This window comes from Zeus faber (genome assembly GCF_960531495.2).
Source record: "Zeus faber genome assembly, chromosome: 14".
Lineage (NCBI taxonomy): Eukaryota > Metazoa > Chordata > Actinopteri > Zeiformes > Zeidae > Zeus > Zeus faber.
This window is the reverse complement of record NC_137200.1, coordinates 20,846,054-20,872,111: the sequence shown is the minus strand read 5'-3', so window position 1 is coordinate 20,872,111 and position 26,058 is coordinate 20,846,054. Positions and strand designations below refer to the sequence as shown.

At 44.5% G+C, this 26,058-nt stretch overlaps 4 protein-coding genes across 5 annotated transcripts; 3 read left to right on the top strand and 1 right to left on the bottom strand.

The window, feature by feature from the left end:
- The first annotated feature begins 2,323 nt into the window (after window positions 1-2,323).
- LOC307240308 (uncharacterized protein) lies at window positions 2,324-4,219 on the top strand. The gene is made up of 4 exons (XM_080014051.1): window positions 2,324-2,521; window positions 2,994-3,050; window positions 3,225-3,551; window positions 3,718-4,219. Exons 2-4 carry the CDS (start codon window positions 3,014-3,016, stop codon window positions 3,822-3,824), a joined length of 471 nt encoding a protein of 156 aa, XP_079870177.1. The 5' UTR covers window positions 2,324-2,521; window positions 2,994-3,013; the 3' UTR covers window positions 3,825-4,219.
- An 828-nt stretch (window positions 4,220-5,047) lies between these two features.
- Window positions 5,048-17,563, top strand: bud13 (BUD13 homolog; the record flags this gene model as incomplete). 2 transcript variants are annotated; one of them, XM_080013141.1, is made up of 10 exons in its annotated part: window positions 5,048-5,181; window positions 5,646-5,733; window positions 13,042-13,126; window positions 13,228-13,479; window positions 14,256-14,515; window positions 14,663-14,765; window positions 14,897-15,035; window positions 15,154-15,344; window positions 16,709-16,790; window positions 16,919-17,563. In XM_080013141.1, the coding sequence occupies 10 exons, from the start codon at window positions 5,048-5,050 to the stop codon at window positions 17,010-17,012; spliced, it is 1,428 nt and encodes a 475-aa protein (XP_079869267.1). In that variant the 3' UTR covers window positions 17,013-17,563. The 2 variants fall into 2 exon arrangements, with proteins under 2 accessions (XP_079869267.1, XP_079869268.1); XM_080013142.1 differs by lacking the exons at window positions 5,048-5,181; window positions 5,646-5,733 and adding an exon at window positions 11,717-11,886.
- Window positions 17,564-18,300: 737 nt separating this feature from the next.
- On the top strand, window positions 18,301-19,230 carry snrnp35 (small nuclear ribonucleoprotein 35 (U11/U12)). Its single transcript, XM_080013949.1, has one exon. The coding sequence runs from the start codon at window positions 18,387-18,389 to the stop codon at window positions 19,137-19,139; it is 753 nt and encodes a 250-aa protein (XP_079870075.1). The 5' UTR covers window positions 18,301-18,386; the 3' UTR covers window positions 19,140-19,230.
- Window positions 19,231-20,318: 1,088 nt separating this feature from the next.
- On the bottom strand, window positions 20,319-25,043 carry LOC307239934 (uncharacterized protein; the record flags this gene model as incomplete). The annotated part of the gene is made up of 4 exons (XM_080013511.1): window positions 20,319-20,455; window positions 23,313-23,604; window positions 24,763-24,858; window positions 24,953-25,043. The coding sequence occupies 4 exons, from the start codon at window positions 25,041-25,043 to the stop codon at window positions 20,338-20,340; spliced, it is 597 nt and encodes a 198-aa protein (XP_079869637.1). The 3' UTR covers window positions 20,319-20,337.
- Between the last annotated feature and the right edge of the window lie 1,015 nt (window positions 25,044-26,058).

The following is a 26,058-nucleotide window of genomic DNA, read 5'->3' as shown; positions in this document are numbered from 1 at the left end:
AGTATCAGTGTCTTTGTTATTGTTTTACATATACTGACGCCTGTGGGAAGCCTATTAAAGAAAACATCATTTGGGTTCGTCACAACTTGAGACAAAAGATAACACAAGTCCATAACAATCGGGAATGGGAAGTATTTGCATAGACAAAAAATTAACATTTTGAGAAATTGGACTGAAAGTCTGCAATTATACATAGTATGGGCTACGGTAGAAAACACAAAAAATATATATTTAAATTAATTAAATAAATACTTTTTTTGTAGTCAATTTTAATAAAGAAATAGATAGGTAAATAGACAAACAAACAAACAAACGAACAAACAAATGAATAAATAAATAAACACTACCTTGAAAAACACAAATTGTCATCAGGAATGTCCAAAATCCAACGCTTTCCATGCCCGAATCGCCGATGCCAGCCTCCTGATTCGGCTCAATTCCCAAAGTGGGCTACACCGGGATCACGCCGCGCCGGTCCCGCAGCGGAGAAAGGTGTCTGGGTGTGGGCTGGATATCACAGGGGCTGGCCCGCGGATGTCCCCATGCGGCGCCCGGAAGACGCGGGTCCGGAGCAGACGGGCTCAGACTGTGACCAAAACCTCCGCGGTCGGTCCCGTTGTTCTAATTGGGACCTGTGTCTGACATGCTGCTGAAATGAGCTCCGGGCATGGTGGAGGCTTGGCGGGGATAAAGCCGAGCAGCTTAGCGCGGGCAGATTATTTCCCAGATAGTCTCCAGTCCCGATCCGACGACACGTTTTCACAGTTTACAATGAGCCAACTCAAGTTTACGTTGGTGGAATTTGGCTGGAGGTGTTTGAATGAGACTTTGACCCATATTAAAGTGGTAATCCTCCAGGATATTTTGTTTTTAAAAAAAAATGCATATTTAAAAAAAAATAAATAAATGTTTTGGTTGGCACTCTATGAAAAAAACACCCATTCAATGTATTTGAACATAGCGTTATACACGTGCTCTGTCCATTTTTAGTGGCGGGGTCCGCCTTTCTCAGCTGAGAATTGCAAAGATCAGAAGACAGTAAACTATCAATATGGATGAGCACTGGCAAAAAAAAACTAATAAATACAACAAAGGCACCATCGAATGAAAAAATATATCGAAAGAAATCAATCGATCAGAGGAAGCCGTATTTCAAAAGATTCTAAAGATTCTAACGATTTATGCGTCACATACATACAAACATGTAGTGAAATGCTTTTTTTTTTTTTTTTCTTTTCGCAAACTCCAGAACATAAGCAGAATATATTACATGAAACGCTGTCTTTAGCCCGGATTTGAAAATAAAACTTTGAAGTTTCAAATTCATTTCTGGGATTTGCAGTGAGTTTACGGGTGAATTACAGCAGTCACTTAAATTAAATGACTCTCAGACTAACCAGGTGTATATAGGCTTATAGCCCAGTTTAAAATGTGTGAATTATTATTTCTCTGTTGACCTTAACAAACCGGTCACAATTACTTCCTCTTTCAACAGAATACGTTTCAAATAGCCATATTGTATTTGTGAAAACACAGTTTTAAATGCGATTTACATACAATTATTATTATTACACTATTGTCATTTCTCCTCTGTGGATGGGAAAGCCTGAAAGCCTAGTGGGTCTATCGCATAATAGGTCATAATAGGTCTATCACAAAATGATTACAATGAAATGAGTAAAGGTGAGATTTTCCTCCTTGCAGTTTTTTTTCTCCAATTAATACAATAGTTTAAACAAACGTCTATGAACATTAGCCTCTGAGCCCTCCCACTTAAATAAATTGTCTAATTGTGGGAATTGGCTTAAAACGACCAACATCACATGAGGAAAAAAGTATAGAGAACAGTTGTATTATGATAAACTGTAAATCCTAGAGGGGAGGTTTTAGCCCTTTGGGGTTTCTTACCTCTCCCGCACAACCCCTGCTATTTGACCTTATGATTTTGGTTATTGATAGGTTTTTTTTTACGTTTTTACACGCTTGCGGTGGTAAAGGTGCAGTGTGCAGTGATCAGTGGCATTGGCGGTGGGTTTGCAGGACTTGCGGCCTCCGCTGGTTTGTCCGTTCTGGGCTACTGTAGAAGAAACATGGCGGTGCAACATGGCGGCCTCCGTGAAGTGTACCCACGCCATGTAGGCAAAACGGCTCCTCCCAAGGTAACACAAACACAACGATTCTTATTTTCATGGGGTTATACACTAGTTAAAACGTACTTGTGAATATTATATTCCGTTCGTGCCAAGTCCGTTACGTAGCTTCTACACACTGCGCCTTTAAATCAAACGCGTGACGGGGTTCCACGATCCGTCGGACACTGCAGAGGAGAAGGGCGAATCAGCATCCCCCCGTCCGTCCGTCCCGTACCCCATCCCCTCCCTCACTTCTCCGTGTCCCCGCGTCCCTCCCTCGGTCTTCCAGAGTGGGATGCTCCGCAGCGCTGCGCCGCCACCAAAAAGCCCCGCCAGGCGGCCGTACCTGCGGTGAACACCGCGGCCACACCTCCCAGACTAGCCCGGAGGTAAGGTACCCGGGAGGCTTCCAAGCAGCGCGGGCTCTTTGCGGTACATATGGGCCCCTGGGCTGAGCGGTGGGCGGGGAATGAAACATGCGTGCGTGGCAGGAAATACTCCGAATGATGCTCACGAATGTATGTCTGACTCTGTTCAGTCCAAGAGGTCGTTTTAAGGTGTGGAATAGTGCCAAGTTACAGACGTCCAAAAAGATTTCGAAACGAAGTAAAAACATACATTGAGCTTTAACTATAATATAAGATATATAACAATATAACTTAATGGATCATCTTTCTGTGCCTGTTGGCTAAGAATATTTCCTGTTGCTTACTTAGCTCACGAACCCTAACCTAAACGGCAAATACAGAAACAAACAATGTCTAGTATTGTGTCTAATTGAAGGTTGCACGCTTGCTATGACATGTGACTACTCTTCCTTCTTCGTGCTTTACCTTCAAATATCCACATGCACATTTCAAGGTGGAGGGGGCGGCTCCATCATGGTCCTGTCCTTGTGGGTCCTAGGAGTACTGGGAGGTCAGTGAACCTTTCAGTGTGTTACAATCAATCGATATTTATAATCGTGAATTGACCCTCGGGGGAAAAACACGTTTCATGATAAATTAACCTCAATCAATCCTTTTGTTGACATCAGACTTTTTCCAGCGTCAATACCATGAACATTCTATTGTACCCCACCTGCTTCTCTAGCCTTGCTGGTCCCGGGGATGTGTGAGCAGGTAACGGTGTGTGTTGAGGAGGACGACGACTTGAGAGTTGACTGTCGTATCAAGCCCAAACCCTCCCAGATCAATAGCTACGAGTTCTCCTGGACCTCGGGCTCCAAAGAGGTAGTCATCAACACCAACGTGTCCGGCTCCACCCGAGCGTCACAATTGAGAGACCACAGCTACGTGGAAGAGCTGCAGCCTTACGGCTACCGCCTGACCCTCACTGGCTTCATAGACCGGCTCCCATACAACACCACCTACATGTGCAAAATGACCGGAGTGATCGACTCTGTCTATGTGGAAAAAGGTATGAATGAGTGTGTGGGTGGAGATCAGTTAGTGGGTGGATGGGGGGTTAAATGAATAAGTGAATGAATGAGCAGGGGAAGGCAGAACAATGCAAGATGTTTCTTGAAGACAATCCTTACTGCTCACATTAATTCCCCCCTCTTTTTTTTTTTTTTTTTTTGCAGAGCATCTGCTTCCATGCTCAGCCGTCAGCGTATTTCCCCCAAGCTCCTGCCTCTGGATTGTTGGTGCGCTTCTCCTCGCCTGCTGCCACACAGCCGGCCTGTGTTGACCCTCACAATAACATAATGCTCACACTGACAAACCTTTTGCCATCTCCCCACATCCACCCAAATTACATTACTTTATTACATTGCATTTAGCAGACGCTTTTATCCAAAGCGACTTACAATTATTCAAAAACCGACGGACGCAGCCATCAGGAGCAATTAGGGGTTAAGTGTCTTGCTCAAGGACACTACAGCATGCTAGCAGGAGGAGCCTGGGATCGAACCAGCAACCTTTTTAGATTACTAGACGACCAGCTCTACCTCCTGAGCTACCATCCCCCCCAAATCCCTCATGCTAGTGTCAAATGTATTAATCTGCGTCACCTTGCTTCTTTTCTGGCCTGTATAATGTATAATGAATTAAACAGAACATGATGGTACAATTTTAAGAATATAAGCACTTATTATAGAGGCATAAATACTAGAGATATGTGCTGTGTGTGTGTGTATATACCGATTTGTGCTTTGGTGTCTAAAAGTACTTCATCGCTTGCACGTGCGTCCTCTTGCATACACATGCGTGTAGTATCTGACCCATCATAAAAGTAACTATAGAGCTATGAAACTTTAATCAAGCTACATTCACTTATCCACTGATCCACAAATATAAGAAAATGTGCTAAATGTTTTGGGTCATCCCACACAAACAGCACATTTGGAATCCTCAGGGCATAACTGTCAACAACACTGAATGTGTAATTAATACATATACTGTATAAGGCAGATTTACAATCTTATGCAGTCATATATATGACATCATCACATGATCTTTAAACATAAGTTACATCTTTAATACATCAAATGCAAACATTATGGATGTGATTGCCCTGTTCCTCATGTCTTTATGACCATTCTTTTTGCTTCACGAAATGCCACAGTCATTGCTTCACTGGTCAAAATTTGGAATTTAGAATTTGGAACTATTTCATGTTTATTTGAGTATCACATCAGCTCCTTTTATTATGTCATAGTCATGATGGGAGCGCCACATTGATATATTGAAGTTATTACATTTATTAAATGTTTTATCAATTTTAAGGAAAATGCACTTATTAATTTCAAATAAAAATACAATACAAGTAGTAGGATGCTTATGAACAAGAGAATAAAGAACATAAAGGTGCTGTTGCCTTGATTCAGTTTAACTGCCGCAATTTCTACGTCTAGTCTTTTGTGGACCCCTTGGCATCCCGTAGCTTCTGACGTCACGGCCGTCGTTTCAATCATGGCGGCTTTCCCTGGCACCAGCAAAGGAACTGAGTTATCTAAAGCTGAATATCTGAAGCGTTACTTATCCGGCGACGATGACTCTAAAAGGGCAAAGGGAAAAAAGAAACGCCGTAAAATTCCGGAGAAAGGGTAAGAATACAAAAGTAGTCACGCCAAATTTCTCCCATACAATTTATATAGTGTTAGCATAGCATGTAGCCTCGTAAGAGTCAACAGTGTTAGCCTAGCGTTTAGCCCGGTAGCAGTCAACAGCATCGATTCAAGATTCAAGATGTTTATTCGTCACATACATATACATACTTTCATACATATATGCAGTGAAATGTAATGCAACGCACCCGGTGATAACACACAATATGTCCTAGGAAAAATGTCTTTCTAATAGACCAACTACTGACTCCTAAAACGTAATACAGTAAGTCGAATACTTATAGAATAAAATAAAAATATATAGAATCAAATGAAATACAATAAAATGGAATAGATAGAGGGAATATGCTTATGTATATGGAATAGGCAATTATGTATATACAGATATGTGCATTAAAGTGGCATGTGATGTAACCATTATTTCATCGCTCTCATTGTTCAAGGTTAAAGATAGTGGATGATGATATTGACTGGAAGCAGATGAACACCCAACCAGAAGTTGAGGTTGAGGAGGACGAGGAAGCCCCAGTGGTGAGTGAGCTGACCATTGTGGTCCAACTGGCTGAGTGTGGTCTTCCATTGAGCTAACCCTGCGAGGGATCCGCTGTCACGTGTATGAACCTCAAAGAGCATGCCAAATGTGATCCATGCAACGGGGCTGAAGTTAGCAGCCAATTCGCAGCGTGTTTTCATGGTGCATTCAAATTTATCAAATGTTTTTGACTTTTATGTACACACAGAGACCAGGTCTAGATCAAAAGTTGTTGCTGTCGTTGTCCAATCTAGACTACATTATAATACCACACCTGTCTATACGTCTATCTATAGCCCTATATGTAATGTAGGGCTAGATGTGAATATCCCTTAACTGCCAATGTGATATGTGCTGCCTAGACTCTGCGCAATGGTCAAGTGAATCTTGGTTGTCAAGTGGGCACCCTCTTTCCTCGATTTTTTTGCTAATAGACCCACGACTCCCCCAGAGGGTTCAGCAGTGAGTCCCGGCCTCACCCCCTGGAACAGGGGTGTCAAACTCATTTTCACCCCAGGCCACATCAGCATTATGGTTGCCCTCAAAGGGCCAGTTGTAACTGAAAGGCTGTATAAATGTAACTCCTTTTTAACATATTGTTAAATAACTGTCTCTGCATTTGATTATTATTTATTAAAGTGTACAAATATTGTACATGCATTTACATAAATGTAAAAAAAATACAAATATCATCAAACACAAGTTATTACCTCAACTTTGTTCAAAAGTTGAGAGCTGCTAAGAACATGTGTGACAGATGTGGCATTTTACAAAAACGAATGGCTGCAGACAGCCTTGCAGAGGGCATACATGCAACTAATGAGCGATGGTTTTGATTGCAGTAAACATTTGGCTTCATGAACACATACTGTACACCTGTAAACACACTGAATACATTGCTATACATACAAAGTAGTATATGTGAGATTTCACTGCATATACTGTATGTATGAAAGTATGTTTATGTATGTGACGAAAAAAACCTCTTGAATCTTCAATATAATTAACTCAAAATAACAATAAGGGTTGTCTCAGTTAACAACTATATTGGTCAAGTTTTGGGTGAAGTTGATGAGGTGATGCTACTTGGCCTTGAACACACCAAGTAGATCCTTCCTCACCCTAGGACACTATCACGCCATCCTCATCAATTGATAATGTTCTGAAAATAACAACAAACACAAAACAAAATGCAAGCACAACTATTAAATTCCACACATATTCCACTGTACTTATTCTTGTTTGAGATGTATTTTATTATATTTTTAATTCAGGTTTTTAAAAATGCTTAACAATTTGTTTTCTGGCCAGATGTCTGACACCGTTTTCCCACGGTCAGTCCGTCAATGTCTAGCTTTAGGTCTTGTGCTGTAGCAATCCTTAAAACTGTGTGGAGGTTGTCATCGGTGATGCATGATCTGTGCTTGCTCTTGTTTGGATTCATTATTGAATGGCATGGCAATTGCATGGCAGCTACATCCAAGAGCTCCTCACTGACAGTGAAGTCTGCCTTCACGCCTCTTATAAAAATGGATAGATGCACTGTATCCGTGTTGTCTGTGCTTTCATCAACAGCTAATGGAAAAAGCCAGGTAACTGCGTGTCTCTTTGGCCAGCTGTGTTGTCAGATTGTCTGCTAGTTCCTTAACTCAGTCTGCGATGTTGTTTCTTGACAAACGGACATTTTTGAAAGTGTGTATCTGGCCGGGGCACACCTGCTCACATACCTTTAGCATGCACCGCTTCAAAAATACGCCCTCTGAAAAACACTTGGAAGCTCGGGCAACTTCTTCAGCCACAATAAAGCTAGCTTTCACTGCTGCATCATTTTTGGCTGTAGCTTTTGTAAACATTCTGTGGCAATTGCAGTCTGCCTTTTAATTCTTGGACAATTTGATGTTTTTCTTGGAGGCTAAATTTAGCAGACTTGGCTCCGTGTTTGGTGTCAAAATGCAGACGGGAATTGTATTCCTTTCCTTCATCACCAACACTGCCTCGTAACACAGAAGACATACTGTTTTTTCTCCTTGAAGCACAAACATGTATTCGCTTTCCCATCTTTCATTAAATTTCCTTTCCTCTGCATCAATTTTTCTCTTGTTGGCCATTTTGGGATTATTTGTAGATCATTTTCGGCTCCATCAATAGTTATGAAACCGGTCACTGTACGCTGTAAAACAGCATAGACTTTTTCCTTTAAGCTTTAAGTGCTCGCGGGCCACATAAAATTATGTGGCGGACCGGATTCGGCCCGCAGGCCTCGAGTTTGACACATGTGCCCTAGATGTAATCTACTGGCTTAGGCCCTGGAGTCCTTTCTCTTCATCCAGAGCCACTGACTACCCTTTTCAGCAGTTCTGGAGAGGTCTTGGGTCTGTCTTGGAACATGTTGGTCGGTATTCCCTCTGCCTCTTTTGGCATGTCAAATCTGTTTTCTCCCTCCGGAGCATACAGGAAGTAGAGTACAGAGAGTAGTGGCCAGGACTGCGGCACGCCACACCCCCGCCTGGCCTGGCCTTCCTCCACTCCCCCTCTTACCACCTGGTAGAGATGGAGGGGGAGCTTGGTCCCTATCCCACAGATATTTGGAAGGACCCCGTCATTGACCACATCCTGTCTTGGAACATGTTGGTAGGTGTTCCCTCTGCCTCTTTTGGCAAGTCAAATACATTTTTTTCCTCTGGAGTTTACAGGAAATGGAGTACAAAGAGTGGTGGCCAGGACTGTCTGGGCCTCCCTCCACTTCCCCTCTCGTCTCTGACACCTGCAAGAGGGTTCAGCAGTGAATCCCGGAGTCTCGGCCTCACCCCCCCATATGCCATCTACTCCCTTGAGGGCCCAGGTGGAGTCCTTTTTCTTCATCCAGAGCCACTGACTGCCATTTTCAGCAGCATTAGAGACATCTTTGCTTGCCAATGGGTGTGGCTATAAACCCTCTGCAGCTTACTTCGATCGGTCGGACCTTTGCTTTCAGGCCACATTGTTGCGCAAGCTCAGCGTACCTCATCTTGTTGCGCTTGGCCTCCTCCACTGCATCCTCCCAGGGCACTGTGAGCTCGATGATGTAAATGAGACCGAGTGAGGCCGACCATAGCACAAGGTCTTGTCAGAGGTTGGTTGATGCAATGTCAGCTGGGAAGCAGAGCCTCTGGCCTAAGCATGCCCCAATCTTCCAATTGCATGCCCCGCCTGTGCGCCCAGTGTCTGGTCTCGATGTGGCGAGTCTGGCTTCACCGTCACCTTCCCGGTAGTGGTGTAATGGAACGTATTTGATCTGTACAGGTCGCCCTGTTGGAAGAAGCTATCATGCGTGCCTCATATGGCACTTAAATTTAACTCAATTAAGTATTGAATATTTTAAGATTTTATTTAAACATTGGACATCTTGTATGTTGTTTTCATTTAAGACCTTGGGCAAATGTTTATTGCTTTAAGTGTTTCACAGAATAAATTGAAAGCTTAAAAGTTAAATTTGTCTCCCTTTTATCTTTTATTTTCTAATATTTATTTTTTTATTTTTTTGCTGTTCCGAATAATGATCCGATCTGTAAGTTTTGTAATCAGTGGCACCCCTACTTCCTGGACAAATGCTGTTGCCGGCCAGTGGGGTGAAGGGGAAGGAAGGGCGTTGAAACTCATCCACTGACCTTCTAGTACTGCTGCAAGACACCAACACCTGGTTGTGCCGACAGGTGTAACGACCTTGAGTGATGCTGGTCTTGTGGCCCACCAGGATGTGTTTTAGTGTTGCTGGAGTCGGGCAGAGGTAGCCGAAGGCATCTTCTCGGTACCACTGGCTGAGATTCTTGGGAGTTGGCAGGACATCATAGGCAGCCTTGATGGTGAAGCTTGATCTAAATCTCTCCATTTCCAACAGCTCTCTTTACAGGAGATCTTTCTCTTCTTCACTTTCTTTCTCCCATCTCATCTATGGCCCTTGCCTTACCTGAGCAATGGCCTTTGCGCACCTTGCTGCATACTCCCGCTGACATATCTCCTGTACCACGAGCCTGTGTCTCTGAGACAAAGTAGGCTTGTTCCGGGCTGATGTGCCTGCCCCAAGGCCAAGACCACTCCTCCCTTGCTGCACTCGGCCCACAATGTCCCTGTGCTTGAGCGCCGCCAATGCCTGCTTGGTTTCTTTTCATTGGGCCCTTCCTGCCATTAGCCAGGGTGGGGGCAGCTTGGACTACAAATGGATCACTCGACTCTGTTAGCATCATCTCCGTTCTTACTTTGGCGCACTTGTGCTCATCTGAGAGACTGGAAATCGGTAGCTCTAGGATTCCTTTGCCATAGAGCCCTATGCTGCTGAGGCATTGCCTCTGGATTGATGTGTCAATCAGATGTTTCTTTGCAGGTATTCCGGCAGCCTGTGAGCCACCACACAAAAGAAGATTTTGCCCTTAACATTAAGGACGCTTATCTTGCAGAACTGGCTGATTTCTGATGAGTCATTTTCCTTTGGGATCAGGATTCCTTGGGCTCTCCGCCAGGATGTTGGTATCTCTTGCTTGCGCCATACCACCTTCATGAGCCTCCAGAGGAATCGCAGGACATCTGGTGAATTTTTGTAGAGCCTGTATGTAACTCTATTGGGACCTGGAGCAGATGAGGCCCTTGCTCGATCCAGTTTTCTCCACTTGACTCCATCTAGGTGGGCTAATATCTAGTTGGTGTTCCGGTGGATGGATTGGTGGCATGTCAGGGGTGATCTCTTTGTGGAGTCTGTTGTCTGTTCAAGACTTTTCCAGATGTTTTTTCCAGGTCCGCCTTTGACACTGAGAGACTTGTCCTTTGTGAAGAGACCCTTCACAAATTTGAAGGGATCTTTGTAGAAGCTTGTTATTGCCCGCTCCTTTTTTCTGCGCTTCTTCACCAAGTTCTCAGCTCTCATCAGTGTCGCAAGCCTGCTCTGGTTATCTGCCCGCAACAGGTTTATTCCTTCCTTTTCCTCCTCTGTGGCCTTCCTTCATTGCTTCTTCAGCTGCCTCCTCTCTCTGACTAGACAATCCATTTCCTTCTTCCTCCTGGACCTAGCCACTCCAAACCGTGATCGTGCATAATTCCAATTGGCGAACGCTGGGAGGCAGCGATAGATGATTACAGCGGAAAGGCGGGGGGTGTTATAATGTGACAAATGCAGTCTCCCCGTAACAGAAGTGCAGGATTTATTATTTTCAAGTAAAGTATTCACACAATAACATCAAGTTTTTACTAAATTAAGTCTTATTGCAACGGGGAAATGTGCGTGACATGGGGGGGCAGGCAGGGTTTTTTTTTTTTTTGGGACGAACGGGACAGTCCTTTAGGAAACAAACAGAAATAACTTCATCTATAATATAAAAACACAGGGGAACCGGGAACTGCTGTCTGGAGGAAAAATAAAAAATAAATGCCGCTCCAGTTCTGAGTTAGGTTTCCATTTTTCATTTTTTAATTATGTAATATTGCCAAGTAATAATCATAGGAAACAAAATAAATCAAAATCTTTCCGTATGAGATAATAATATATAATGCTATATAATAAGCACAATATGTTGTAAATTTGCACATAGAGCAGGGAATTGGGATCTGATTACAAATGGTTACTGGAGATGCACTCTAATGCCAGGTGTGAACAGACATATTGGGTACGACTCCAGTTGACACATTCAATTTCTGTGGTCGTAGTTGATTCAGACAATACACTTCACAATGAGGGTTAGAAGAATACAAACTCATAACAACGAGGGGGATCGCAATTTAATCGTCAATCTGCCCAAGCCTATGCTACATAGCTGTCAGTTAGTTTCCCCATTCGACCCAACTTCTTCATGGTGTTGCCTCTGAGCGTCTCTAAGATGTTGCAGAGGTCAGCGTTGACCTCCTCCCACATTGCCTTTTCGCCAGACTTGGCAAGACTTTGGCCACTTGATCAACGGCTTTCGCTCCTGGATCTTCTTTTCCGCTACAGGTCGCAATGGGCTGGGTTCTGGTTGCTCTCCTGTGCCTGGCTCTTCCTCCGCCGGGACAGGGTTGTCGATGTCCTGCAGACTTCAGGCACCCTTTCCTGCCCTGATGTATTTTCAGGCCTGTGGTGGAAGTAACCTTTGCCCAGCCGCATGTGCAACTCTGAAGCTTGTGTCCTGCTGCAGCTGTTGCAGCCTCAGGTATGCTGATCATTCAACTCTATATTGCATTTTAAATACCATTTCTGATTTGTGAAACTTTTGTTTTTGTTAAAACAGGAGATAAGTTGATGTGACTGGATTTTAAAAAATATAAAAACCAGTATATTTCAAAAACGGTAAGGAAATGGTATATCGAATGCAATATGGGCTTGTTATTATAATCATTATAAACAGTGCTGTGCAAACGTTTTAGGCACTTTAGATGTTTGACATAAACTTTTGTCTTATATGGTTATTTTATATCTTCTGCATTGTTGTGTCAATATGTCTGTAGCATGAGTACGACCCCAAACATACAGACAAGAGTCAGAAAGAGCTATCTTCAGCGAAAAGAAGAACAAAGTGTGCTGTTACAGATGGGATGGCCCTGGTCTGGGATTACATGAAGAGACAGAAGCAATTGAGACAGACTAAATCCGCAGAAGAACGGTGGCGAACCCTCCTAGATTCTTGGAACAACCTACCTGCCCAGTACACTCCAAGTGTACCTTGGAGAATTGGTGCTCTTTTAAAGGCAAAGGGTGGTCACCCCAAATATTGATTTGATGATGGCTTTTTTCTGTTTACCGCATCTGTTTACCAACATTGCATGTCATTAATTGTCAAAAACTATTCATGGAATTGTTTTTGAAAGCAACCCCACTTTACAGTATTTTCTCACAAGTGCCTAAAACTTTTACACAGTAGTGTGCGTGCGTGCGTGTGTGTGTGCATGCATGTGCATGTGCATATATATATGTATGTGTGTTTTTTTGAATGCACCATGAAAAAAGACGCTGCTTCAGCCTCGTATTTATGAAAACCAATGCAAGATGCTTGGTTTTTCATTCAACACAAATGCAATTTTATTAATAATATTAGTCAATGTTTTATTATTGTTATTATTGTTTTATTCTATGCAATGCCTTTCCTCCATTTTTTGACAGTGTGAATTGTTGATGCAGATGATAGATTTGATAGATTTGTTGCATATTGCCATTGTTTCCTGTTTTCCATATTACTTTATGATGATTGCCTATTGTTTTGATGTTAGCTGCTGTAACACCGCCACTTACCTTCGGGATGACTGAAGAATCTATTTATCTAGCTTCTGGAACTTAGAATGCTACTCCAACTCGGTAATTGTCTCCTTAGATTGCTGAGGTGATTGATGATCGTCCGGAAGCAATCAAACAGTTAGAAGCCTTCAGGACTAGCAACAAGTGGAGAACAATGGGAGGTAATGGTCTGATATTTAACGGAGGATGTGGACAAATAAATGGATGGAAATCTCAGTCTTTGCAGAAGAAAAGTAAAAGTAACCCATTTTTTTTTTCTCAGCTGATGAGAAAGAGGTCACAGAGGAGGTTCAAGACAGAACGGGTCACTCTCCTGTAATAGCCCAGCGTACCCGCCACGACTCCCCAGAGCCAAATAAAAGAACTAGACACGATTCACCGGATGCGGGTTCTTTCAGAGAGACCCAGGGTGACTCCTCAATTGCAACACCTCCCAGGAAAGGTCGTCATGATTCACCAGACTTATCACCTGAGCGACAACATAAAGGAAAACCATGGAAGGCACAAAGCAAAGGTGAGGAACAACTACTATGCTTTGTGGCGTATTCTGGGCTTGGACGTTTATTAGCCTTGTAAATGTATGTTGTTGTTTTTGGTTTTTTTTTGTTTTTTTTCCCAAGCATCTGTGGGCTGAAAGTGCAGGTTTCATCACATAAAGTCATTGAGCTAGATGCTTTTATCCAAAGTAGGGTTCTTACCAGGTCCTTGAGGTGCTTGAAAAGTCCTTTAAAAAGAATGCTGAAACCTGTGATATTCCCCTTGGTTTTGTTATTCAAATCATAATGTAGTAAAACTTTTCAGGAATCCCTTTTATGACATAACGGTATATTATGCCAGAGAAATGTAAATTTAATCCAGAATGGCTTGAAATAAACACTTATAAATAGTAGATGGCAATTGGATTAATAATAGACATACTAATATAAATACGTCAATGATACTAAAATTATAATATATTTTAATAAATATAGATTACATTGAAAATTGATTATATTTGTTTCGGCCTTGAAGATAAAAAAAATGGTGCTCAAAAAAGTACTTGAGAGTCCTTGAATTTCATTTTGTAATGGCGGAATTGACCCCGCAAAAGTGACCTGCAATATGTACATTTGCCATTAGTGGTCGAACAGACTTGACATGGTAAAGCCTTCAATGAGAATAGTTTTGGTTATTGTATTCTTTGTTCATTAAGGCTAAATGCAACCTCAAAGGAGGTCTTCAATTTACTGCAAAGGCTAGATGGTGATTTAGCTATTCAGACACTCGGACACAATTTGTCCTCCTCCCCAGATTCTCATCGGGCCCCGCTGGAAAACAGGGCTCGCAACAGGCACGGCTCCGGTGATTCCGACCAGTCTCCTCCGAGGAAAAAATTACAAAAGGGCGGGGCCTCGGATTCGGACCAATCGCCGCCGAGGAAGCAGCCGGGGAAAGGTTCAGATTCTGACCTCTCTCCACTCCGTAGAAGACCGAGGAATGGCCAGGAGAGAAGTGGAAGCCCCGAGGACGACAACGACCTGTCGCCCCCTCGCAGGCCTGGCCCATCACAGGTCGGCAGCTGCTGTCGCCGCAGCTTGAGTTTCGAATCATCACTTTCTCCAATTCGTGTCCACGACCCATTTAATCTAACGCTTTGCTTTCTTGTTTTGTTTTGGGTTTTTTTGTTGGGTTTTTTTTCGGGGTGGCGGGTGGATCAGAGCATGCTTTCTGGGGGTCAAGCGGGTCTGGTTTCCATAGAGGTCCTGAGGAAGGAGCAGGAGGAAAACCGACGGCGGGAGAAAAACAACCACGGTCTAGAAGGTCTGGTGAGCTTTCTCACACGATCGACAAAACGAGCCCAGGCGTAATTAACAATCCATGTACTCTTTCAGTTAAAAAAAAAAAAAAAAACAAGCTCTCTTGAATGACATTCATTCCCCTGCTCTCGCCAGTGGACTCGCGCGACGCCCAGACTGTGTTCCGAAAGAAGGATGGCAAGAGGAGAGATTTGGATTTGGAGCGGGAAGAGCAAAAGAGAAAAGCCGGAGAGAAAGCGGCCAAGGATGAGAAATACTCTCGGTGGGGGAAAGGGTAAGAGACCGTTGCAAATTTCCGAAGGGAATAAATGTGGCGTCGATGTTTTTCCTTTCCGCATGCAGATGCGGTTGTCGTGCGCTTGTGTTCATGTGCGTGCCTGTTCGACACACAGCATGGCCCAGACCCAGATGCACCAGCAGAAAATCGCAGACGCAATCCGCGAAGTCCAGAAGCCGCTGGCGCGTCACTGCGACGACGAGGACCTGGACCGCATGCTGAGGGAGCAGGAGCGGGACGGAGACCCCATGGCCGCCATGCTCAGGCGCAAAAAGGAGCGAACCGCCAAGCTGCAGGGCGTCAAAGGTTAGACGGTCGATGCCCCCCGAGGCTTCTTCACCGCCAGTTTGTGCGTAGGCATCCTGTATATTATGACAGGGTTCTTGCCTGAGGCGCTTGAAGTGCTTGAGAGCTGTAGTTTGTTTGCTTTGTTCCGCTTCCGGGAATAATATTGCATGTTACGATGTCGCACTTGGACCTTGGTTCGATTCGTGTTCACACTGCAACGCTTAAAAGCGGACCAGAACTTGTCAACAAAGGCCGCGCGCTTGCAAACTTTTTAACAGCGGTGTTAACGGTGAACAACGTTCCCTTTGTATAGATTAATTATGACAACACACATAACGCCGTTTTTAACTACTTTTTGAGCCCAAAGTTGCGTATGAGAAGCAGACTTGGCAACTCTGGTGCGTACCTGCTGTTGCAAACCTCATGACATAATTAGAATACATTTGACTCATATCATTAAATGATCATAACTACATATTGTAAAAAATAATGGTCATGAAATAAAAATAGCAAAAATCCAGATATCAAAAAATCTTGTGGGGCACCCCCCCCCCCCCCCCCCCAGCTTGAATGGGCATGATGCCCTTGTTGTGTATGACATTACAGTCTGCACCTTGGCCCCGCCTCCATACAGCCCCGCAGACTAACGAAAGCGTCCCATTAGGCACAGCCTTCGCAGTACAGCAAGTGTGTTGTATCGGTTTGTTGGGGGTCGGTTGCATTCCTGCTGCCAACGAACCACTCCCTGGAGCAATTGCGAGCGTGCTGAGACCTTCCCCCCCCCCCCCCCCCGGGCGATTTCGCTGCGATTGATTTGGTCTAGGGTTGGGGTTAACGCTCGAGGAATCAGAATATGTGCTCAAAACAAGATAGGTGTGAATACACCCTGAAATTTGTCCTCAGGAATTGAAATACTGGACACTTCTATAGACACTTCTAATAGTAGATGATAATGAGACTATTTTATATATATATATATATATATAGATGAGACAATGATACTAAGATTATATTTTAACTCATGAAGATCACATTGAAAATGTATTACATTTGTTTTGCATGAAGTCCTTGCAAAAAAACAAGAATGAGTGCTTAAAATGTCACTTGAAAGCACTTGAATTGAATTTTGTAATGCTAGAATGACCCTGATTTAAAAAAAAATAATAATAATAATAAAATAAAGTTGGTCAAAATAGTTAAGCGCGCTCTGATTTTATGTCAAAAAATAAAAAATGATAATCCTATCTGAGACCTTTGAATGAAAGGTCTCAGATAGGATTATCATTTTTTATTTTTTTTGTAATGAACTACTTGAAAGTCTTTGAATTTCATTTTGTTATGTCATAATGAACCCCGATATAATTCCCCTGGTTCTTTTATAGAGAAGCCGCGGTATAAAGGCCCAGCACCACCGCCAAATCGCTTCAACATTCCTCCGGGTTATCGCTGGGATGGAGTCGACAGGTAAAATCTTGCTGAAGTGTGGTGTGTGTCTGGATGACTCGTGTGCGCAATGTGTTGAGTTACATTTATTACTTTTGTCTGTATCTTGGCGAATACTACACTGTTAAAAAAAAAAAAACTCCTTCCAGGTCCAATGGATTTGAACAAAAACGCTACACCCGGATATCGGACGCGAAGGCGGTGGAGGAGGTAGCTTACAAATGGAGCGTGGAGGACATGTGATGGCGCCGGATCCTGACACGCGGCCCGGCGGCAACGGGGGAAGGAGGCAGTAACGCCCAGCCTGACAACACGCCGCTGTTGCAGCAGAGTCGTCTCAAGACCCGCTCAAAGGGAAGCCGCCACAGAGGACACGTCAAATCGATGCGATTCGGAGATGCTGGGAAACGTCGTTTTTATCTTAGAACTCTCCATCGCTATAAGTTTGACCACATTGTTGTACTTTTGTAATTATCCATCCGACTCAGGCCGATGTGATAAAATAGTATAAGAGGCTTTGTTTTGTCAAGCAGACTATTGACTTTGTTATAGTTTTTTTTAGGGATCAGCATGTGAAATTCATTACAAAAGCTCCGGTATCGAGCTCACACAGAGAAGTTGTGCCTCGTTATCGAGAGCCTCTTCTAGGAACGTGTGAGGAAAGACAACTGTGTAAAGACATTGGGAAAAAATGGACCCGCACTGATCCTTCACAACACCTTTTAGTATTGTAAATCAGGCCATTTATATGTTGTTGTTTTTTTTATAAAACAAAACTCTTGACAACCTGTCAATGCGTCTCAATAATTGTCACAAAGTATGAATACCCAGACAGAATGACCAGCAAAAGTTTAAGTACTGCAGACAATTCTACTTAATTCAAAGCATTAAGGTAAACGCATACTTGCTCATACTGTAAATGTACCGCAGAGTATTTAGACTGGTATTCCTCTATGAACCAATGTTGAACGCAAGTTGCTCTCCGGAATATTTAGTCCGGTACTCCTCTAGGAACCAAAGTAGACGAACACTAGTTTTCTTGTCCTTTTTTTTTTTTTTTTTTTTTTAAACCTTTTTATTATGTAAATTCAAAATAGACAAACAATATGGCTTCGAACGTTTCACAATGCCGAATCAAACACAGGAACGGATTCAAATAAAATAGAAGACATGAAATAAGAAAAAAAAAAAGGGGGGGGGGGACGAGCTTTTTGTACAAATCATATTCATCGATTATGCTTACTGATGCAAATTTAGTTTTCATCTATTTAAGAACACAACGAGTTGTTCTCTGGGAAATTTAGACTGGTACTCCTACAGGAACCAATGTCGACGAACGCTAGTTGCTCTCCGGGATATTTAGAGTGATACGCATACAGGAACCAATGTAGAAGAACACAAGTTGCTCTCCGGGATATTTAGAGTGGTACTCCAACATCAACCAATGTAGAAGAACACAAGTTGCTCCCCGGAATGTTAAGCCTGCTACTCCTGTAGGAACCAGTGCGGAGGAACACAAGTTGCTCTCCGGAGTGTTTTGATCGGTGCTCTCGAGCGTCTTCTCAACTTGTTTGGGGGAAGTTCATGGAGGTTTCAAGGTGAGAACTTCCCAGCGAGATGAACGAGTGGAGCCCCATCGCCAAGGTCTACGACCCGCTCAAGGCGGGAAGCATCGATGGCACCGACGTGGAGCCCCACGACCGGGCCGTGTGGCGGGCGATGTTCGCCCGCTACAAGCCCAACAAAGGCGTCGCCGGCGACCCTCTCCTCACGCTGTTCGTCGCCCGCCTGAACCCGCAGACTACGGAGGATAGGCTGCACGAAATCTTCTCCAAGTACGGGGACGTGGGCCGCCTGCGGCTGGTGAGGGACATCGTGACGGGCTTCTCCAAGGGATACGCCTTCGTGGAGTACAAGGAGGAGAGGGCGGTGGTTCGAGCCCGCAGGGAAGCGAACAAACTGGTGGTGGACCAACACGAGCTGCTCGTGGATTTCGAGCAGGAGAGGACCCTGAAGGGCTGGGTTCCACGGCGGCTGGGCGGCGGGCAAGGGGGCAAGAAGGAGTCCGGGCAGCTCCGCTTCGGTGGGAAAGACCGGCCGTTCCGCAAGCCCATCAACCTGGCGTCGGGCCCGATGATGCAGGAGTGGACGGGCGGCGCGAGAGAGAAGGAGGAGAGACCCCGAGAGAGGGACCGAGGCCTGTCCGCCAGGCACGCCGAGAGAGGGGCCGAGTGGACGGGTAGAGGTGGGAGAGAGGACCGCGAGAGGGGGCGAGACAGGAGTTCCCACAGAGAGAGAGACAGGAGTGAGACAGGGGACAGGGAGGACAGACTACACGCCGACAAGCACAGACACAGAGACAGAAGATGAAACGCATTTGCATCATCCTGATGCATAATACATGTCAAACCCATGTGATTATTTTTTTTGCCACAAAATAATAAAACTTTTTTTTTAATTATTTTAGTAAACATACATTTCTTCTTTAACTATTCCACATCCCCAGTTATGGATAAACAATAGCACAGGTGTAAATTATACTAAAACTTCCTTTGATACAATACGTATACTTACACTCTAAATTCTACCAACAGGGTATTTTGCATCAGCAAATGCCTAAATATACGAACAATTAAATGTAAGCATTAAAAAATGTTTGTGTGTGTGTGTGTGTGTGTGTGTGTGTGTATATATATTTATATATATATATATATATATATATATATATATATATATATATATATATATACACACACACACACACACACACACACACACAAGTCAAATGATTGTCATGAATTGTGGCTGCCTTGTCTTTGTTGTGCTGTTTCTCAAAAACATCAGAATCATTAAGTAATTTCCCCCTGGAATTATTAAAGTATTTCTGATTCTGAATCAGAATAATCTTTATTGCCAAGAATTTGTCTTGGTGTTCGGTGCACGCATGAAACATAAACGTAAAGACATTCTGCATTGTTTAATGTTAATATAACCGCGTTGTTTTAATTTTATAATCCTGCTTTCTTTTCACTTCCGACATAACTTGAATTGTATGATGTCAAACTAATTTAAGAAGGACCATTCTAACGGAGAGATTGGTGAAACAGCACTTGATAGTTAAGTTTAATTGAATAAACCCCTAGAGAGCGATTTGAATCTAGGGAATTTTGTTAAAGCTTTATTACCTGTCTTATGGTGATTTCGACACAACACATCTGGGGCTGGGAATAAACCTTATTGTAGTGACCCCACTGCATTTACAAGTGAGGTCCACCACACACACACACACACACACAGACAAAAAGAAGCACACAAGACTAAAACCACAGTTCCCCATGGGCTTAATTTTGTACCCTGGTTGAAGGAAACACAGACAAAAACTACAGGGAAATGCTGCACAGTACCTTTGCCTTTATCCAATTAATAACCTTATTAAATGACTTCTACTCCTGAATAATGTCAATGCAAAGTGGTTATCACAATTTTATTGGGTTGAAGGATGCCACATGTTCTACTGAAACACCCGTACCCTCTACCAGCGTTGGTGATCTTTATTTGTGAAGGATTTTCACTTGGCGGTTGAGTTGGATCGTCCAGTCCGGGCCTCCCTCCGTCTGGAATGATTCCTGTGTTTTATTATGGGCCAACCAGGGTAAGTCTCCCTCTGGACTGTTTTGAACTCGATCCTGTGAACCACCACACATATGAACATAAATCAGCCAAGAACTGTAGATATACAAGTATAGATCAGGGTATTCAATTAAAATTGAAAGAGGTCCAGTCAGAGAAAATTTCCTCAAGCAAAGGTCTGTAACCTAACGTCTAAGTTGCTTTATGATTCAGTGTCATATTGAAGTAGCCTAGTAGTTGTATCAACGTTTGTATGTAGTCAACAACTGACTGTCAAATTAAGTACAATTCAATAATATTTAAACAATATTTATTATCATTGTTCACTATGAACTGGAGGGATTATAAATAATACGTACTCTAATAATAAATAAATATTCTTCTCATTTCAAATAAAATAAGATAAATAGAATAACAGATTAACAGCTTTTCAAAGATGTGTTTCTTAAAATAAAATGCTTCATTAAAAAAAATGCAGCTTGAGTTTACCTTTCCCTTCTTTTTTGTTAACTCCATTTCACATCTTAACTAATCTTACTAACTTATCTAAAATAAAAAATTAAAAAAACAATCCGAACAATTGAACAGCTTTAACATTGTGCGTAATCACCGGGTGTCATGACATTTCACTGCATACTATATGTATGACCGTATGTATATGTGTGTGACAAATAATCGCTTGAACTTTTCTCTTTCCTTCCCTTTTCTATCACGCTCCGCCACTTTCTCTTGTTCAGTGAGAAAAGTGGGCTTCAGTTTGTTGTTTGTCTGGAATGGTGTCAGGGTCATTCTCATGCACATGTGTAGGTGCTCATCGGTGAGCCTGGAACCATATTTGGCTTTAATAATGTCCGTTGTGGAGAAAGCTGCCTCACAGCCGGACATGGTCAATATGTACAGGGCTACTTTCCTCAGACCTGGGAAAGCTGTCTCTGAAAGCTGAAAGTGGCGGGGTCAGTTCCTCCAAAATGCTCTTTCGGGGGCCACATTTGATTGGAGATCAACCCGTTGCATTCGGAGAGGCCCAGCGTTTGCCCACTTGAAGTGCCGTGTGACTTCCTTTGAGAACCCCCTTGATCTCCCTGATGAGGAACGGGCTCTGAATGAACGGGGTGAGCTGCTGCCCAGGGCTGAAGCTGTCAAAGCGTCCGCTGAAGTTTACAATCAGCTCGTCAACAAAGTTTACGAAAGAAGATCCCGCCCGCTCACCCCGAAGCTGTCCCTGCACCGTTGGGAAGCGTGCACGGTCTCCCTACGGGTCTTCCTGGAACACCTCGAGTTTCCTCTGGAAGGAGCGAACCGCTGTCGCCAGGTCGGAAACTGAACTGTCCTCGCCCTGTGGCTTTAAATTGCGTTCATTCAGGTGTGAAGTGGTATCAACCAAAAAAAAACCCACAATACCCATCTTCTTCTCACTTTCTAAAAAAGAAAGAAAATGGTGTTGCCTTTTGGCTCTTCAGCTGTGCCGACAAAGCCGCGATCTCCCCTCCGGACGGAGCAAAAGCGCCCCGACACCTTGCCTTTGCTGAGCCGTCTCGCCGCAGCTCCTTTCTCTCTCCCTACCACTGCAGGGGCTCCATCTGTGGTCATTGAAGCCACCTGCTTGGGCTCTTTCCCCCCCTGTTGGCGAGCATCTCCTCGATGGCCAGGTAGATGTCCTCTCCTCTTGTTACCGGTCGCAAGGGGTGGTAACACCCAACAGGTCTTCACGGAACTCGTCCTTCTCCTTGCTGAAGAACCTTCCATGAACTAGCAGCCGAGCGTGGTCGGACACATCGGGCGGACTCATCTGCAGCTGAGCCCACGCACGGAGCCCGGTGAATCGCTTCGTCCAGTCGTGCGAGCACATCCTGGGTTAAGCTCCCGCGCTCCTTGACAACCTCCCCGTCGCTAAATGTTTTTGGTTTTTTTTGTGTCCACATAAAATCCAAGCAACTCGAAGGGAACATTCGTGAGCACGTTGTTTGGGCAGTGAATGAATGTGTGGGGATTCCGGTGGATCCATCATATCGGGCTTTTAGATCCTAGATTTTATGTGTTCTGTGTGTTTGTTCAAATGATTTGTGCTTCGTCTCGTAGCGGGTGCTTCACGTCGCTCCGCGGCCTCGGAACATATGAGACATAGTGGTTTTGGACTGGACCGTGGAATCAGAATCAACACGTAAGGATCTGCCTCTGTTCTCTCTCAGTGCAATGCAATTAGTCTGTGATGTTCCTGGACCGCTCCTCCAGTACCGTAAAGGCAATAAAAGTTGTGCAGATTAAAATAGAAACGCTCCGTCAAAATGTATTAATTCCCAATAATTGATGGGTTGTTGGTCCCAATCCGGATCGCGGCCCCGCCAATTAGTGACCTCTGGCTATACACCTAAATCCTTATCTTCTATTAGCCTTAAAGTGTCGTGTGTTGAATTTATGTAATGGACTTGGCAGAAATGGAATATAATATTCATAAGTATGATTTGATTAGTATATAACCCAAGACAATAAGAATCATTGCGTTGGCGTTAGAATTAGAATGAGTCGTTTATATCTACATAGGAAGCGGGTACGCTTCATGGAGGCCGCCATGTTGCGCCGCCGTGTTGCGCCGCCGTGTTGCGCCGCCGTGTTTCTTCTCCTCCAGTAGTCCAGAACGGACAAACCAAATACTGGCTCTGCAGAGGGCCTTTTGTGTTTTTTTGGGAGTTTCGCGGCCCCTGACTCTTCCGCGGACGCCGCCATGTTTTTGCCACCATGGAGAGGGGTGTTCGGTTGGTTGCCATCTGCGACCTCACCGCTAGACGCCACTTAATTCTACACACTGCACCTTTAAACCTACAGTCCAAATTGAAATGATGATGATGATGATGATGATGATGATGATGATGATGCGTGCGCTGAATCATAGTTTTACCGAACGAATCGCCTGACCTGAGCGCGGGGTTGATGGCGATGTTGTCGGGCTGCGGGAGTGCGGGGGTCCGCCTCCTGCACCGGGAGGCCGGAGGAGGGAAGTCTCGCTGGTACAGAGTCTGCAGCTCCCACGTCTCACGCTCCTCCCCGGCTCCGTCGTCCGCCATCGCCTGCGGCGCTCTGGCGTCGTCGTCCTCCCGGTCCGCCGCCGGCGGTGACTCCCCGCGGCTCCTCCTCGCCCTCCCCGGTTGTCCCGAGGCGGCGTGGCGGGGGCCATTCCCCCGCCCGTTGCCCCTGGAGTCCTGCTCTCCTGAAGCAGAATTTCGGTTTTGTCCTCTGTTTTACCAGTTATATTCTTGACCTCGCCGGGTCTCACTGAATTCCTGAATTTGTAAAATCAACCGTCAAAGTCTGATTATTACAGAAGTAATATTCAAGCTGTACCCCACACCCCCATGGGGCGCAGATGAAACGCAAGGGGCAGGCAAGAAAATGAAAGATACAAAAAGGAAAAAGTAGTCCTTTAATATACGTACATTCACTTAAAACTTTATGAGGAAGACACGTACACCTACTTATTCATGCAATTATCTAATCAGCCAATCGTGTGGCAGCAGTGGAATGCATAAAATCATGCATATACGGGTCAGCGAATCAGAAACAGAGGTCGAATCATAAATGTATGTGATCTGGTTTATTATAACCTATGTTGGTTTGCATGACACATTTAGTATTTGGGTTTGTTTTTTTTGGGGGGGGGGTGTCCTTGAAATCCCAGGGAGGGAGGGCTCAGCAAAAAAAAGTTTGAATACCACTGCACTACAGGATAGAACTACCTGTAATGGAAGAAAATATGAAATAGAAGAAATCTAGGACAGTCTGAATCTCTTGCTGCATTATCCGTAGTTTTAACCATCATTTAGAATTTTTCGAAGGAGGCAAACTCCTGCAGTTCTCGGGTTTGGCCGAAATGCTCCTTTTGAGCATCGGCCTTTGAGAAAAAATAAAAATCATCGACTTTTTTGCGTTCTGAAATCAACACCCGGCTTTTGTGCGATTTCGGCGTCATTGGCAGACCGAGTAAAGTGGCTTATATCCGTTTATGTTTTGTCATTCTCCCGCGCTGCCAAACTTCTCTTTTCATCTGCAACATGGGAAATTCCTGTTGAAATGGAAGCCATCTCCCTCTTCCAGTCCTTAACTTCCTGCCTGATGTTCTGTACAACAGGCCCCAGTCACAAATAAATATTCTAACAAAATTCACAACTATATGTGACATATTGTTATTGTATGCCCTCAAACCTGGCGGTCATGAAAATAGAACGGAATTCAGGCAAAAATGGCTGCTTATAAATCTACAAAGAACACAAAAAAAAAAAAGCTTCTCAGACCGAATCCGGTTCGAATCAGGTTTGTTTCCGAGTCAAAAAGGTCGGGGAAACCCCCTGCCCCGCGTCGCCGAACTGACCTCTCCCGGCGTCGCGCCGCGGACCCGGCTGGAGGCCGAACGCCTCGCGCGACGTCGTCTCCATCTGAGCGGGCGTGTCCGGGTAAAGCAGCGATCCTGCCGACGCCGAGGAGAGAGGGCAGGGTTGAGGGAGGGGGGGGAGGGTCGAGAGGAGTCGCGTCGGTGCCCGAGGACCCGGAAGCGCGCTCACCTGCCACCGTCGGGCGCTCCCCTCTGTAGGGCCGGGCGCGGAAGGGAAACGTGGGCTGCGGGCGTGGCGGGTCGCCCCTGTCGACGAACATTCTTCCCCCCGGGCTCCTGACGGGGCGGCGGGTCCGCCGGCACCAACGATTCCCGAGTCTCCAGTCACAGGGCGTCACGAAAAATGTATCTCTCTGTTGGGAAATAGCGCGGCGTTAACATTCGGCGGCGTCCGTTTATGACATTTCTGTGAAGTTGCGCTACAGGGGAGTGTTTGTATTCTCAACTGCAATCTGTAAATAAATAAATAAGATAAGATAAGACAAACCTTTGTTAGTCCCACAAGGGGGGAAATTTACATTGTTACAGCAGCAAAAAGTGACAGCAGAAAATCAGGATAAGCATATCAGGGTAAGCACTATAAACAATATAAAATATAAAGAGAAAAATACCATAAATAGGAATCAGAGTACTAAGTCCCACAAAAAGTTTATTTTAAACGTAGTCAAATACAATACTGCTTACCTCGAACGTATCCAAACAAAACGGTATTAGATCCGGTGCTGTTGTTCCCTTTTTTCCCCCTACTAATCCAACAGTTTCTCCAGTGTGTGTGTGTGTGTGTGTGTGTGTGTGTAGGTGTTGATAGGCTACCGTGTGTACTTGGGTTGGTATGCGTTTCCGTGCATCCCGCCGTACACAAAGGTTCTTGGAGCTTGTTTACCTCGGTTGCCACGGCCCTCCATTCTCCTGCTGTGAGCGGCCCGCGGTTGGCTCCGGGGCAAAGCAGTCAGGGACGCAGGGTGAGAATAAGCAGAAGAATAAAGAGCGGAGCTGGGGATGTCGTGCGCAAAGCGTGTTTGATAACTGCTGTGGCCATGCAGGGAAAATGCGAAGCGGCACGGCTGTCATGAGACGAACGCGCAATCCTCTTGACCTTCTTCGGTGATCGACTGGAACGGTTCTTTGACACCGATCTTTAAGTTGAAATCCATAATATGTTGGGTGGATTAAACTCCAAGTCCCAGAATTCCATTAGAAACTGCAACGTGGGGAAGACAGGGTTTAAACCCGGATCAGGCTTATTTTTATCATCGAAATTCACCTTCTGACCGA